Source organism: Simochromis diagramma, unplaced genomic scaffold (genome assembly GCF_900408965.1).
Source record: "Simochromis diagramma unplaced genomic scaffold, fSimDia1.1 OVJJ01000169.1, whole genome shotgun sequence".
Classification (NCBI taxonomy): domain Eukaryota; kingdom Metazoa; phylum Chordata; class Actinopteri; order Cichliformes; family Cichlidae; genus Simochromis; species Simochromis diagramma.
The window spans coordinates 1-14,427 of record NW_024387219.1 but is presented as its reverse complement, the minus strand read 5'-3'; the positions used below and the strand labels follow the sequence as shown (position 1 = coordinate 14,427).

The window sequence follows — 14,427 nt, the reverse complement described above, 5'->3', positions numbered from 1 at the left end:
AAGGAACTGAGCTCACATGGTCAATTCCATTCTGCTTCATGAATGACTCAAATTCAGCACTTGTGAAACATGTTCCGTTGTCTGAAACTAACATTTTAGGTAGTCCAAACACACTGAAACTCTGGCGCAGTTTCTCTATAGTTACCTGTGATGTAGAGGATTTCACAGGGTAAATGTCCATCCACTTGGAATGAGCATCCACAATGATTAGAAACATCTCCCCGAGGAAAGGCCCTGCATAGTCCACATGGATTCTGGACCATGGTGACTCCGGCCACTCCCAAGGGTGTAATGGTGCCGTGGGTGGTGACTTGTAGTGTTTCTGACACTCCTCACATGCCTGCGCTTCTCTTTCAATGTTCTCATCCATCCCTGGCCACCATACATACGACCTTGCCAAGCCTTTCATCTTCGACATGCCTGTATGAGTCTGGTGCAGGAGTTTCAATATTTTGTCTCGGCCTTTGGTGGGAATAATTACTCGGGCTCCCCAGAGCACACAACCATCCCTCACACTTAGTTCCAGCTTTCTCTGTCGATACGGCTTTAAACAGGCATCGGTCTCAGTTGGCCAGCCTTTTAAGGTGTACTCGTGGACTTGCGACAACAAGACATCATTAGCTGTCCATCGTTTGATCTGTGCAGTGTCCACTAATGTGTCATCCAATACATCCATCATCAAAACCTGCTCAGCCATCTCTTGCTCAGGTGCTGAGTCTGGTACTGGCAACCGGCTGAGCGCATCCGCGTTTTCATGGTGTTTTCCTGGCTTGTACCTGATGTTGTACTCATAAGCACTCAATGTCACGGCCCATCTTTGTACTCTTGGTAAGCCCATCTGAGGTATAGGCTTCTTTTCATTGAACAGTGAGATTAGGGGTTTATGATCTGTGTAAATCGTGAAAACTCGGCCATACAAGTATTTGTGAAATTTCTTGATGCCAAATATCACAGCTAGACCTTCTTTGTCAAGCTGAGAATACTTTTTCTCAGGAGGAGAGAGTGTGCGTGACATGAACCCCAAAGGTCTCTCGCTTCCATCCTCCATCTTATGTGACAATACGGCGCCTACGCTGTATGGGGATGCATCACATGAGAGAACCAACTTACGGTCAGCAGAATAATGAACTAACACCTCTGCTGAGTTCAACAGGTTCTTGGATTTCTGGAATGCTTCCTCTTGTCTCTTTTGCCATGTCCACCGTACCTCGTGTCTCAAAAGTTCATGTAAGGGTGCCAACAGGGTTGCCAGGTTTGGAAGGAATTTGTTGTAGTAATTTAGTAAACCTAAGTATGCTTTAAGTTCAGTGGCATTTGTGGGGGTAGGTGCGTCCATGATTGCTTTAACTTTCTTTTCCACTGGGTGGAGCCCCTGGGCGTCCACTATGTGCCCCAAGTACTCCACTTTCTTTTGCATGAAGGCACACTTGCACCTCTTTAACCTCAACCCAGCTTCCTCCAACCGGGTCAACACCTCATCCAGGTTCTGTAGATGGCTTACTTCATCCACTCCAGTCACTAAGATGTCATCTAAATACACCGCTACATGAGGTATCCCCTTCAAAAGACTTTCCATGGTCCTCTGGAATATTGCTGGAGCAGCGGCCACTCCAAAAGGCAAGCTGTTATACATGAACAGCCCCCGAGATGTGTTTACTGTCACGTACTTTTTCGATTCGTCATCCAAGAGGATTTGCTGGTAAGCGTGGCTCATGTCTAATTTTGAGAACTGCTTACCCCTGGACAGTGTGGCAAACAAATCCTCCATTCTGGGTATGGGGTACTGCTCCAGTGAAGTCACGGTGTTTACAGTAAGCTTGTAATCCCCACACAGTCTTATTGTCCCTGTGGGCTTCAGGAGTGGCACTACTGGTGCCGCCCATTCAGCATATTTCACTGGCGAGATGATGCCTTCTTTCAACAGTCGGTCTATTTCCTCGTCGACTTTTGCTTGCATAGCAAAGGGGACAGAACGCGGACGGAAGAAGCGTGGGGTGGCATCACTTTTCACATGAATAGCAGCTTTCATTCCTTTCAGAGTGCCCAACTCCTCTTTGAATACATTCTCATGTTTACTTAACGCTTGCTGAAGTGTTTTTTCTGTTGTTTTGACTTGGTGTAGCTTTCTGTTGTTAGTACCGTTTTTTACTTCACCCCAGTCCAGTTTAATTTCCTCGAGCCAAGCTCGACCTAGCAAGCAGGGGCCGTCGCCTTCGACCACCACCAGGGGCAGATGTTTTTTCTGCTGCTTGTATTTGACGCTGACTCGTGTTGCACCAATCACCTTAACAGGATCCCCTGTATAAGTTTCGAGCTTGATTTTGATGGGCTGCAGGCTGGGGGGCTTGCTGTCTTTCCCTGTTTCCCTGAATGTTGCTTCGTTCATGACTGTTAGGCAACATCCAGTGTCTATTTCAAAATTCACCTTTTTTCCATCAATTTGCATATCCACAGTGTAGGGGTCTACTCTTCTCAAGTGTACCACACTGCCACGCCCTAACTTGAACAGTTTTCTTTTGTGCCCTTGACTGCACTTGACACAGTTCAACATGAAAGAGTCATCTTCAGAGCTATCAGTTTTGTTGTTATCTGCTTTATCGCCCACATTGTGAGTACTGTAGTGTGAACTCTGCTTTTTTTCTTTCTTTAAATATGTCGATCCATACTTTTTCTGGTTCAGTTTAGTCTTGCTTCTACAAGCTCTAGCTATGTGTCCCATTTTTCTTGTTTGTACTTACAGTCTGCTGCTGTGTGCTTGGTTCCTTTGCACCGATAACACTCTTTACTTTCTCCTTTCAAGGTATGACCTCTCCTGTTGTCCTCTAGTGAGACTGAAACATTTTGCTGACGCCCCTGAGGTCTGCAGATCCTGTGCATTTTTATTTGCAGTCTCCATGGCTACTGCAATTGACAGAGCCTTCTCAAAAGTGAGATCTATTTCTGACAAGAGACGTCTCTGAATTCGGTCATCCTTGATTCCGCAGACGATCCTATCTCTCAACATCTGTTGTAACGTGTTGCCATAGTTACAATCCTGTGCCAGGCGACGCAGCTCCGCTACATATTCCATGACGGTTTCATTCGGCTTGCGGGAGCGAGAGTCGAACTTATACCTTTGCACAATTTCACTGGGCTTCGGATCGAAGTGATTTTTCATCAGAAGCACCAGCTCTTGGAAGGTTTTGTCTTTGGGCTTGGCCGGGCTGAGAAGGTTTCGCATCAAGCTGTACGTCGCTGCTCCGACGACGCTTATTAATATCGCTCTTTGTTTCTCTGCATCGTTGATCCCGTTAGCTGCGAAAAACTGCTCGAGTATTTCCGTATACTCATCCCAAGTCTGATTCTTTGGATCGAACGCTACTAGCGTACCAATTGTAGCCATTTCCGCTTCGAGCTTACTGCCTTCTATTTCCAGCCGAAAACTTTTGCATTTTTTGAAAAGCTAGCCAAACCTGTAGCCGATTCCATCACTTTTTTTTTCTTTCAGTCCGATCGGCCAAACTCCTTCCCCCTAAACGTCCTCGTCACCAAAAAGATGTTGCATCTTCAAAAAAATAAAAATACAATAACTGAGACTTACAATGAAGTATCGTTGCCACTGGTTTACTGAACCTTTCTTTCAGGGCATGTACAGAACATGTGCATCCATTTTCTACTGCCTCCTACAGGACACACTCTTCTTCCACTTCCTTACACATTAATGTAACACAGAACTAATACTGCCTCTCCTGGCATTACCATTGTACGACACACTCATTCTGTTTCTTTCAGAAGAATAACAGGAACTTAGGATGTAGGTATCTATGAATAATAACTATTATGCATATCCATATATTTATATAACCTACTAATTTCTTGCGATACCACAGTTACCGTGAACTATGGAGCGGCAGATTTGTGCTGAACTAAGCTGCACACAGCTGATGTTAGCCAGGAAAACATTACACACTGACTTTAATGGAGAGACTGGAAATACAAACACACAATGTGTTGTGTGAAGAAATCAAACATGAGCTGAACAAACAGTACAGTTCCTAAAGACAAACTGTTAAAGGAGGAAACAAAGCAAACTTACAGTTTCTTCACACACCAACAACAAGCTCCACTCCACACCTGGACACTAAACACGGACACACAGGTGAGCTGCTTCCTGGAAGGAGGCGGGGCTCCACCTGAAACTCAGCACAGGTGGGAGGGGCTCAGCTCTGTGTGTGCTGATGTGTTAACTTTAAAAATATGCCGTCTGACTGCTCAGACTGAGTCAGAGTAAAGTTCACATGCTGACGTGTGGAGACATGAAACCTTGTTGTAGCTGCAGGTGTGAACACACTGATCCCAGATCAGCTCTGCTGTATTTGTAACATGAACATTTCTGCTGCAAAGCTTCAAATGTTCAGCATGTTTCTCTGTTTCCAGTCTATAGATCCAGTCACACTTTCTACCGTCACCTGTGCAGTAAAGCCTGAGAGCAGAGCTGAAACCAAGCGTCCAATCAGTGAGCAGCATCAACACCTGAGCTTCATTCAGACTCTGTTATTGAAGATGTTGTTGGTACAAAGTTCATCTGCTGCTCACATGAATCCATGAAAGATTTATTTCACTGAATGTTTCTTCAAAGCTCATTTCAACCTGTTGAAGTCATGAATGAAAGTGCAGACTGAGAGTGGATCACATGATGTCTAAGGTGTGTAATGTGCAGTGTTGGGTAAGTTACTTTAAATTAGTAACTTAGTTACATTACTAGTTACTTCTATCAAAAGTAACTCAGTTACTTCAAGTTACTCGTTACTTTCAAAGTAACTAGTTACTAGGGAAAGTAACTTTGGTTTTACTCAGAATTCTCTTGTTAATGTGTTGCTTCCGTAACTGGATACCCAGCCAGATTGCCAGTCTTCTAGCTTGCTTACTTGCCACAAGTGCACTGTGCCACCTACCAATAGAAAGGAAAAAATAATGTGCACATTTCCACGAGAGAAATCCCACGCCTGATTCTATCCTCGCTTTTTACATCCAACACAAAAACTGCAGTCGTGGTGCTTTCGATTGTACTCAGAACTCGGAAATTCTGCCTTCGCAATAGGAAGATGTAGGTAACACCAGACTGCAGATGAGCTGCATACAGGGCTGGACTGGGACAAGTAAATCGTCCCGGGCATTTTGGCTAGAGACCGGCCGCCATTATAGGAAAAATCATAAAGCCTTTGAATGAAAATAAACACTGTTGTGACAGTGATGTACACTGTTCTGATGGTATATATGTATCATTCTATCAATTGTTTGTTGTAAGACTCAGATAATTATTTTTTTAAAAGTGAGACATTTTAAATGAGAATAAGAAAGAATTTCCTTGTGTCCCCCTTTCCCTGGTAATGCCCTACATGGACCCCTGGCAACACTTTGCTAGACCCGCCCCTGCACAGTTACCAGCTGTCAGCTACCAGGATCCTGGTGTTGTTTGTCTCTCAGAAACAGTTCATAACTTCAACTCATTCATATCACCTAAAAGGTAAACCTGTTTCTCCATCACAGCTCTGATGATTCAGTAAGGACATCTCCTGGTTTCATCTTCATGTTTCCTTCTCACCAGATATACAAACCGATATCATGACCAGCAGCTTTACAGCTGTGGCTCCAGCAAACATCAGCTGATACTAGAAATTAATATTAAATAAATTCTAACAACAGCTGATCAAGCTTAAACGTGCTGCTGTTGTTTAGCGTGACATCCGCTGGTTTCCTCTTTCTGGCGCAAAGTGGGCGATAAACAAACAAGAGAGCCGATCAGCTGATCATTGATCAGTTTCATGATTGAAGTAGAAACAGGAGAGGGAGGGTGAGAGGATGAGAGAAGAAGAGGCAGCTTTGCAGCGTAAACACAGAATAACTCCAGCTGTGTCTTTTTCATTGTAGCTGAAGTCCGGGACAAACTGTTCCTTTTCACCTCAATACGAAACGCATGATATTTTCTCTGAATACGAGACTATTCCGTTTTTTACGGGACGGTTGGCAACTCTAATAATTAACCTTATGAACAAAATAAAGTTCAACATCAGTAACACCCAGCTGTATAGAAACTCTGTCAGGCTAGCTAGCACGCAGTACGAAAAAGTCAGCATAACGAAAATAAACTCCACCTAAACTTGGTTCATATCTGACCCAGATGGACTGCAGGTCATAACTTCTTACCTGAAGTTATGGACTGCAGGTCATAACTTCTTACCTGAAGTTCAGTTCACCTGACACTCTCGGACCAGCAGCCGCTTCGGGTCTCTCCTCTTGCCTCCCTTTTCCTTCATCCACCTGCTGGCCTCCACCACTTGCTAATGTTATTGAATCTGTGGAAGCTCCGCGATAGCAACCACACGAAGTAACGAATAACGAGCCTATCTAAATCCCAGTAACGAGTAACGCGTTCCCGGTTTTGGCATAATAACTAGTTACCATGCTTGTTACCACAATAATAACGTAGTTACTGTAACGCGTTACTTAATAACGCGTTAGTCCCAACACTGGTCATGTGACATGTTCAGTACTGTCACACATGTCTAGATTGTCCCTGATATCATAACTGCTCAAACACTGATGATTATATTTGAAGAATTATTCCTGATGGCAGCAAAGTTTGAATGGAGCTCTCTGTCTGTGCTGATTTGTCGCCCTCTGGAGGTCAAAGCACAAACTGCATGATGTCACTGTAACCACCACAGAGACAGGAAGTGTTTTTAATGACTGAAACACTGAAATGATGCTAACGGCTGTCGTTAGGCTCACTGACAGCAGTGCTGATGTGTTCATGTCAAACACTGGCTCAGGTCAGACTCCTTCATCCTTCTCCAGCGTGAGGCCGCCCTCAGACCCACAGGAGCTCTGACCTTTGACCTCCTGACCCTAACCATTTTAGTCTTGTTGCATCTTTAAATGCAAATTCATCCAAACTGTAGCCGAGCAAAATAAGCTGGAAGTTGTTCTATGAATGATGTTGTCGAAGGAGCTTGGAAAGAAAAGCGTCTGGACTTCTTTAAGTTGCTTGAAGAGGGACATGGACGCCTTAATGCCCACTCACATCCTGGGACATTTGATCACAGGAAATCACATGATAGGGTGGGGCTAGATCTCACAATGGGTTCACCCAAAACCTTGGCTGATTGAGACCCACACCCGTTTTCACACCTTGGCTCAAGTGATTAGGTAGAGGATCAACAGGGGCTCCATGTCCCTGAATTTAAACTGAATATAAACACACCATGCACAATAGAATAGAATAGAATAGAATAGAATAGAATAGAATAGAATAATCCTTTAATTGTCCCACAAGGGGAAATTTGGTTGTAACAGCAGCCAAAAAGACAAATATACAAACAAACAGTACACAGGACACAGAACAGAAACATACACAATTTTTATTACATATTTACATTAAGGATAATGGTTACTATAAACAGAGAGTACTGTACAGTTATTAAATTAAATAAAAATAATTACAGGTAAGAGGCAAACCAGGTTGTAGTGCGAATTGGTTCATTAACTAACTTATTGCTGTTACAGCGCTGATGTAAACATCTATGTTTGGGAGCAGTTCAGATTGTACAGTCTGACAGCTGCAGGGAGGAAGGAGCTGCAGAAATGCTCCTTCATGCATCGAGGACGCAGCAGTCTGACACTGAAGCAGCTCTGCAGTTCAGCAACATCTACATGCATGGGCTGGGAGACTCTGTCCATCAGAGATGTTATTTTGGCCAGAGTCCTTCTGTCTCCACCACCTGCACTGGGTCCAGGGTGCATCCCAGAACAGAGCTGGCCTTCCTGATGAGTTTATCCAACCTCTTCCTCTTAGCTGCCGATAAACTGCTGCTCCAACATACCACACTGTAAAAAATGACAGATGCCACCACAGAGTCATAGAAGGTCTTTAAAAGCGCTCCCTGGACTCCAAATGACCTCAGCCGCCTCAGCAGGTAGAGTCTGCTCTGACCCTTCCTGTGTTGTGGCTGCAGTCCAGTTTATTATTCAGGTGAACACCCAGGTACCTATAAGAGTCCACTATCTCAATGTCCACTCCCTGGATGTTCACCGGTGTCAGTATGGTGGGTCTGCGTCTCTGGAAGTCCACCACCGACTCCTTGGTTTTCCCGGCGTTGATCAGCAGGTGGTTCTGCTGACACCAGTCAACAAAGTCCAGAGTCCACCGTCTGTACTCTGAGTCGTCCTCACCTGTGATGAGGCGACTATGGCAGAGTCGTCAGAGAACTTCTGTAGGTGGCAGCGTGGGGAGTTGATGGAGACGTCTGCAGTGTAGAGGGTGAAGAGGAACGGTGCCAGCACAGTTCCCTGTGGGGCCCCCGTACTGCAGACCAGCGTGTCAGAGACAGCCCTGTGTCCTCACATACTGTGGGCGTTCTGTTAGGTAGTCCAGCATCCACTGGGACATGTGGTGGTCCACTCCCAATAGCTCCAGCTTGTCTCTCAGAAGTCGTGGCTGGATGGTGTTGAAAGCCCTGGAGAAATCAAAGAACATGATCCTCACAGTGCTTCCAGGCTTCTCCAGGTGAGTCAGAGCTCGGTGCAGGAGGTAGATGATGGCGTCCTCCACCCCGATGCCAGGCTGGTAAGAAAACTGCAGCGGATCCAATGAAGACCTCACCAGGGGGCGCAGATGGTTTAGAACCAACCTCTCGAGGGTCTTCATCAGATGTGATGTCAGGGCTACCGGCCTGTAGCTGCTGAGGTCCTTGGGATGGGAGGTCTTTGGTACCGGTACCACACAGGAGGTCTTCCACAGCTGTGGTACTTTCCCCAGTGGCAGGCTCAGGTTGAACAGATATCCTAGGATGCCACACAGTTCATCTGCGCAGCATCTCAGGAGCCTGGAGCTGAGGCCATCTGGACCTGCAGCCTTACTCACCTTGATCTTGCGAAGCTCATTCCTCACTTGAAGTGCTGAGATAGAAAGAGTGGATTTTGGGGGGAGGGGTGTGTATGTTGGAGTCCACAGAAGCCGGGGGTGGGTGTGATGGCTGGGAGCTGGGAGGTGTGAAGCTGAGAGGTGTGAAGTCCTGAGATGAAGGACAGGCAGTCCCTGAAGATGAAGAAGATTGCAGCAAGGGGGACGATGCTGTGGGAGGGGTAGGTGTTTGATCAAACCTATTAAAATATTTATTTAGGTCATTCACCCACCCCAAGTCTCCTGCAGCCTGGGGGGTTGGTTTTTGTCCTGAGATTGTCTTCAGGCTGTTCCAAACCCCTCTGATGTTGTCCTGTTGCAGCTTCTCTTCCATCTTCCTCCTGTAGTTTTCCTTTCCTTGCCTTATCTTCCATTTCAGCTTCTTCTGAACAACTCTCTGCTCCTGTTTGTCTCCAGATCTAAAGACTCTCTTCTTCTCCTTGAGGAGAGCCTTAATTTCAGGATTTATCCATGGCTTGCTGTTAGAAAAACACCGTACCTGTTTGATGGGTACGGTGTTGTCCACACAGAAGTTCATGTAATCCGTAATGCAGTCTGTGATGCTGTTGAGGTCATCCTCCAGGGGGCTGCAGAGGTTGTTCCACACAGTAGAACGGAAACAGTCCGTCAGGGCCTCTTCAGTCTCTGCCGACCATTTCCTTACTGTGCGTTTCACTACTGGTTCTCTGTGTAAGAGGGTTTTTAACATGTTTTCAAATGATTTATGCCTGCATTCTTCTTTTGAGCTGAACTCGAAGTACTCTCATACTGAAGTTATTTTCCACTCGCTTTACTGACCCATCCGTTAACCAGCTGCACAGGAAACAGACAGCCACAAGCTTCTCTGTTTCCACAAACTATACTTGCTTTGAGGAAGTAAAACATGCTGACCTGCTGACACACCAGCAGCGCTCTGAATAACAGGAAATGTGATGTAACCTATTTCTCCCTTTAAATAAAGCGCACAACTGCACCTTGTGTGTGGGCCACTTCCGTGTCCTCACCCGTGCTGCACGTAAACTTTACTCCGTTGTGACAGTGTCTTTATTCTCTTATTTTGTGTTGAATAATGTTAACCCTTACCCTTAACACTCTGTGTACCAGAGGTTTATACACAGGCTGGAGATGGACCAGATTGTGATCTGAGCCCTCCAGGGGAGGAAGAGGTGATGAGCTGTATGCCTCCTTGGTGTTGGCATACAGTAAGTCCAATGTTTTATTGTCTCTGTTGTAGCAGGTAACATACTGGGTGAAGGTGGGAAGAGTGGACGACAGGGAGATGTGATTAAAGTCCCCAGAGATCAGGAAAAGGGCCTGAGGGTGCTGTGTTTGGAGTCTGCTGGTTACAGTGTGCAGGACCTCACAGGCTGCTGCAGCGTTAGCAGAGGGCGGGACATACACGGCTATCATAATCACGTGTGTAAACTCTCGCGGTAGATAGTACGGTCTCATGCTAACCGCTAGCAGCTCAATGTCCTTACAGCATAGCGTCTCTTTGATAGATAAATGCCAGAGTTACACCATCTATCGTTCACAAACACAGCCAGACCCCCTCCTCCCTTCTTACCACTCTCCGTTGTTCTGTCGGCCCGGATCAGATGAAAACCATCCATGTTTACGTGTGAGTCCGGAGTTAGCGCAGGTAGCCACGACTCTGTGAAGCACATCAGGCTGCACTCCCTGTAGCTCCTCTGATGTCGGGTAAGAGCCGCCAGTTCGTCTACTTTATTGGGGAGAGATCTCACATTCCCCATAATAACAGATGGAATCGCTGGCCGGTACCTCCTGACTTTACTGCGGCGCCCGATCCCGGCCCGAGTCCCGCATCTCTTCCTCCTCACCTCGTGGGGGATGTTAGCTTGCTCGGCGGTAGGCAGGGCAGTGGAGGCTCCGAGAGCTAACAGCTGATCCCTGCTGTAAACAATGGGAGGTTGGACCTCCACAAAGATGCCATAAAAAATGTAATAAAGAATACCATTGTCCATTAACTAGTCAGGATTTACACTAGAGAATGTGTCTGCCATTACATGGCCTGTATTTGTAGAGCGGTTTACTCGTCCCTAAGGACCCCAAAGTGCTTTACACATCCAGTCATCCACCCATTCACACACTGGTGATGGCAAGCTTGTAGCCACAGCCACCCTGGGGCGCACCGACAGAGGCGAGGCTGCCGGACACTGGCGCCACCGGGCCCTCTGACCACCACCAGTAGGCAACGGGTGAAGTGTCTTGCCCAAGGACACAACAACCGAGACTGTCCAAGCCAGGGCTCGAACCGGCAACCTTCCGATTACACGACGAACTGCCAACTCTTGAGCCACGATCGCCCCACATATTGTTGTCTTTTGTTGCAGACACCAAGTGTTGAGATCCTGTCTCAACCGCCTACATTCTTCCAGCAGGTTACACATTATTTTTTGTATTTGGAATCAGATATATGTGTCAGTTGGGCCTAGTGCAGGGGTCAGCAACCTTTAACACCCAAAGAGCCTTTTGGACCCGGTTTCCACGCAAAGGGTCAGGGTTCGGGAAAACACTGGGAGCCGCAAATACTTTGTGACATCTAAAATGAAGATAACACTGTGTATATTGTTTTTACCTTTATGCTTTGTGTGAACAACTACAGTGTGTTGCTTATGAAATCCATGAAGTGCTACAGAGAAAATTACATTTTATTTATGCAATGAACCCATTTTGAGCTCTTAAAGAAACATAACAAAGGAAAGCTGAACTACAATGATCCATGTAGCAAACACAAACTGTTATATCGCTTTTGGGCTTTTGGAGCCTTGACCTGACTTTTAAAAAATAATTGGAAAAAAGCTCTATGCTGCTACAAAATGAAAAATTGATATTTGCAAAATTCTGCCCAAGTATGTATTTTACCTGGTTACTGCGTGTGGTGGGCGTGGTCTGCAGCGCCGCTGCAGGGGAGGCGGACGCACCTGAGCGGCACCCGCAATCACGCCTTAACGTCTGTGCTCTCTCTGCTGTTGTTGGTGTGTGTCGGGCTGTGAGCTGCAAAGCTACAGCCGGCTGTGTGCGCACAGCAACCGTGTGTGTAAAGTGGTCAATAAAGAGATGCTGAAAAGCGCATTCATGCAAACATCGTCGGGTCTGCCGTGATATGTTTACAACGGGACTTCTGCTCCCGAACCTCTGCGCACAGCGTCTGCAGGTCGGGGCTGTACGAGTCACTTTATCTCTACAGGACTGTAAGCTGTCGTCTGTGAGGCGTGAGCGTGTTTGTTTTAACACAGTTCACGGTGGAGCTGCTGACATAATGTGGATCCGAAGATCCATAACTGGCCTACCTGGGGCTGAAAGTCTCCATAAATGCAGGCGTTTCGGCGGCTACACCGGCTTCCACGAGTGTGACGCTTATTTTGAGAAAATAATAGAATATAAATGTATTTTTATATTTCAATATCACAATAATCTTCCAATGTAGAACTACAAGTTAAAAAAGAACTAACATAAATCAAATCCACTTCAGCTAAATACTTCTCATTTATTTCCAGCTTACATGCTGTGACTGCAGCCATTCCCACATCTCTGTGAATGGGACTCATGGACATGGATCAGTGGTTGTTGATCAATGGTCCTGAGAATCTGCATAATTAAGATGAAGGAACGGAGCTCCCAGCCCATCGTTCCTGCAGCTGCAGGTTTCAGTCTTTATGCAAATGTCCTGTTTGTAAGACTGAAACCTGCAGCTGAGACTGAAGACGTCACCTGATGATGACGACACGTTTCTCCCACAAAACGCTGCGTCCAGATGAACAGAACCAACAGACTCACTTTCCTGGATGATTGAGATGCAACAAGACTTCATTGTGTGTTACTTCTCATTCAGCACAGACACATTATTCCTGTTAGGTCATGTCAGCTGTCACTCAGTACAAGCACAACTGTGAACAACACAAACTTCTCTTCAATGTGTCACAGAAACACTAAGTGTGAGAGCCTGTATGACACACAGGACAGACTGTAAGCTCTGCTGGCTGCACAGCACTTTGTAGCAGTTTTCCAACATGTCCTCCACCCGTGATGTCAGTGGTGGGACCCCAGTCACAGCACTCAGCACCACCTCCTTTAAATGTATTTTATACCAGTTACTCCCGTTACTCGGTGCAACGCTTCTTAAATGTGTTTTTGCAGGATAAAACACAGCAGGTGGTGTAGAGAGGACGTCAGCTGACGGAGCAGAGGGAGGCAGACTGTGGATAAATGACAGAGTGAGAGGAGAGCAACCATGACAGAAGCACAGGTGTGGCAGATAGAAGTGGCTTTATAGACACTTATTGTCAGTCCTCGTGCATGCTGTGGAAATAAGTGTCTGTGTCATGAGGTGACATGTGAGCTTATCTTTGGTCAATGAAGCTGAACGACCAGTTTTCACTTTGCTTGTTACGCTTGTTTAGTGACGTCTGGGTTTCTGTGGAGCCCGAATTTTGATGAGTTCTGGTGAAATCATCTGAGATCATCTGAGCATCGGTGAAGAGTCAGCAGAGAAAGTGTGGGACAGAAGTTTGCTTTGGACACATGGACTGAAATCAAAAAGGAACAAACAGGATTTCCAATGGACAGTATGGAGAAGTGAAAGTACACAAAGGCTGTGCTGGAACACGTGTGTTACACTTTTTGACAGCTGAGAACAAAACACAATATTTTGCATCATCTCTGCAGAGTCTCTTCTTTCCTCTGCTGTTGTGCTTTTAGCTCCAAACTGTTTCAAATGGTTTGTCAGCAAGCTGACCTCTGACCTCTGCAGTACTAACTCCTGACCCGTACAAAGAGCGGGGCGTTTCTGACCTTTGACCTGCAGCTGTATGTCTCTCAGTCTCAGTTCTTCTCTCCGTCACTGATGGAGCAGGTGTAGTTGCTGCTGACAGTCAGTGGTTTGTTTTCTCAGAGTGAGGCTGAAGTCTGAACTGTTCAGAGCATCAGGTCTCATCAACGTGCGCTGCTGTAACGCCGCTTTGTCCTCTGAGATCACCAGGTAATGAAACCTGAGTGCTGACAGAGCAGCATGTTCCCCCTCATTCACCTCCACCACCACAGCCAAGGCATGCTGGGAAACTGAGGACACACAGACGGAGAACTGAAGTGTCTGCTGTGTGTTTCATCTCAGAGTCCGCACAGGTGACACATTAGCTCCAGGACACCAAGCCAGGTGTTTGAAGCCTGACAGGGATTCTTCCCATCCAGAGGAGGATTTAGCTGCACAACAATGAACATTAGTGTGTAGTTTTAGAAACACAGACTGTGCCTGCACTGCATCTAGTGAAGAAAACTGTTACTTTGCGATAGAACGAGGCTCCTTTAAAGCAGCTGATATTAAGGTGGAAAAATCAACAATAAGCTGATGTAAATCAACGTTTCACAAACGGTCAGCAGCTAAAATCTGGAGCCGTTCGTATTGGTGGTAATTAACAGTTTGTTCTTGTTAGCTAATTATGTAATTAAAGGTAGCAGCAGAAGCC

The 14,427-nt window shown here is 46.1% G+C and overlaps 1 protein-coding gene across 1 annotated transcript; it reads right to left on the bottom strand.

Annotated features, from left to right (window-relative positions):
• Positions 1–16: 16 nt before the first annotated feature.
• Positions 17–4,020, bottom strand: LOC120746545 (uncharacterized protein K02A2.6-like; the record flags this gene model as incomplete). The annotated part of the gene is made up of 2 exons (XM_040051970.1): positions 2,785–4,020; positions 17–2,733 (listed from the first exon to the last, which is right to left on the bottom strand). Coding segments are annotated over exons 1-2 (3,315 nt in total), but the record flags the coding sequence as incomplete, so codon positions are not given.
• Positions 4,021–14,427: the final 10,407 nt, after the last annotated feature.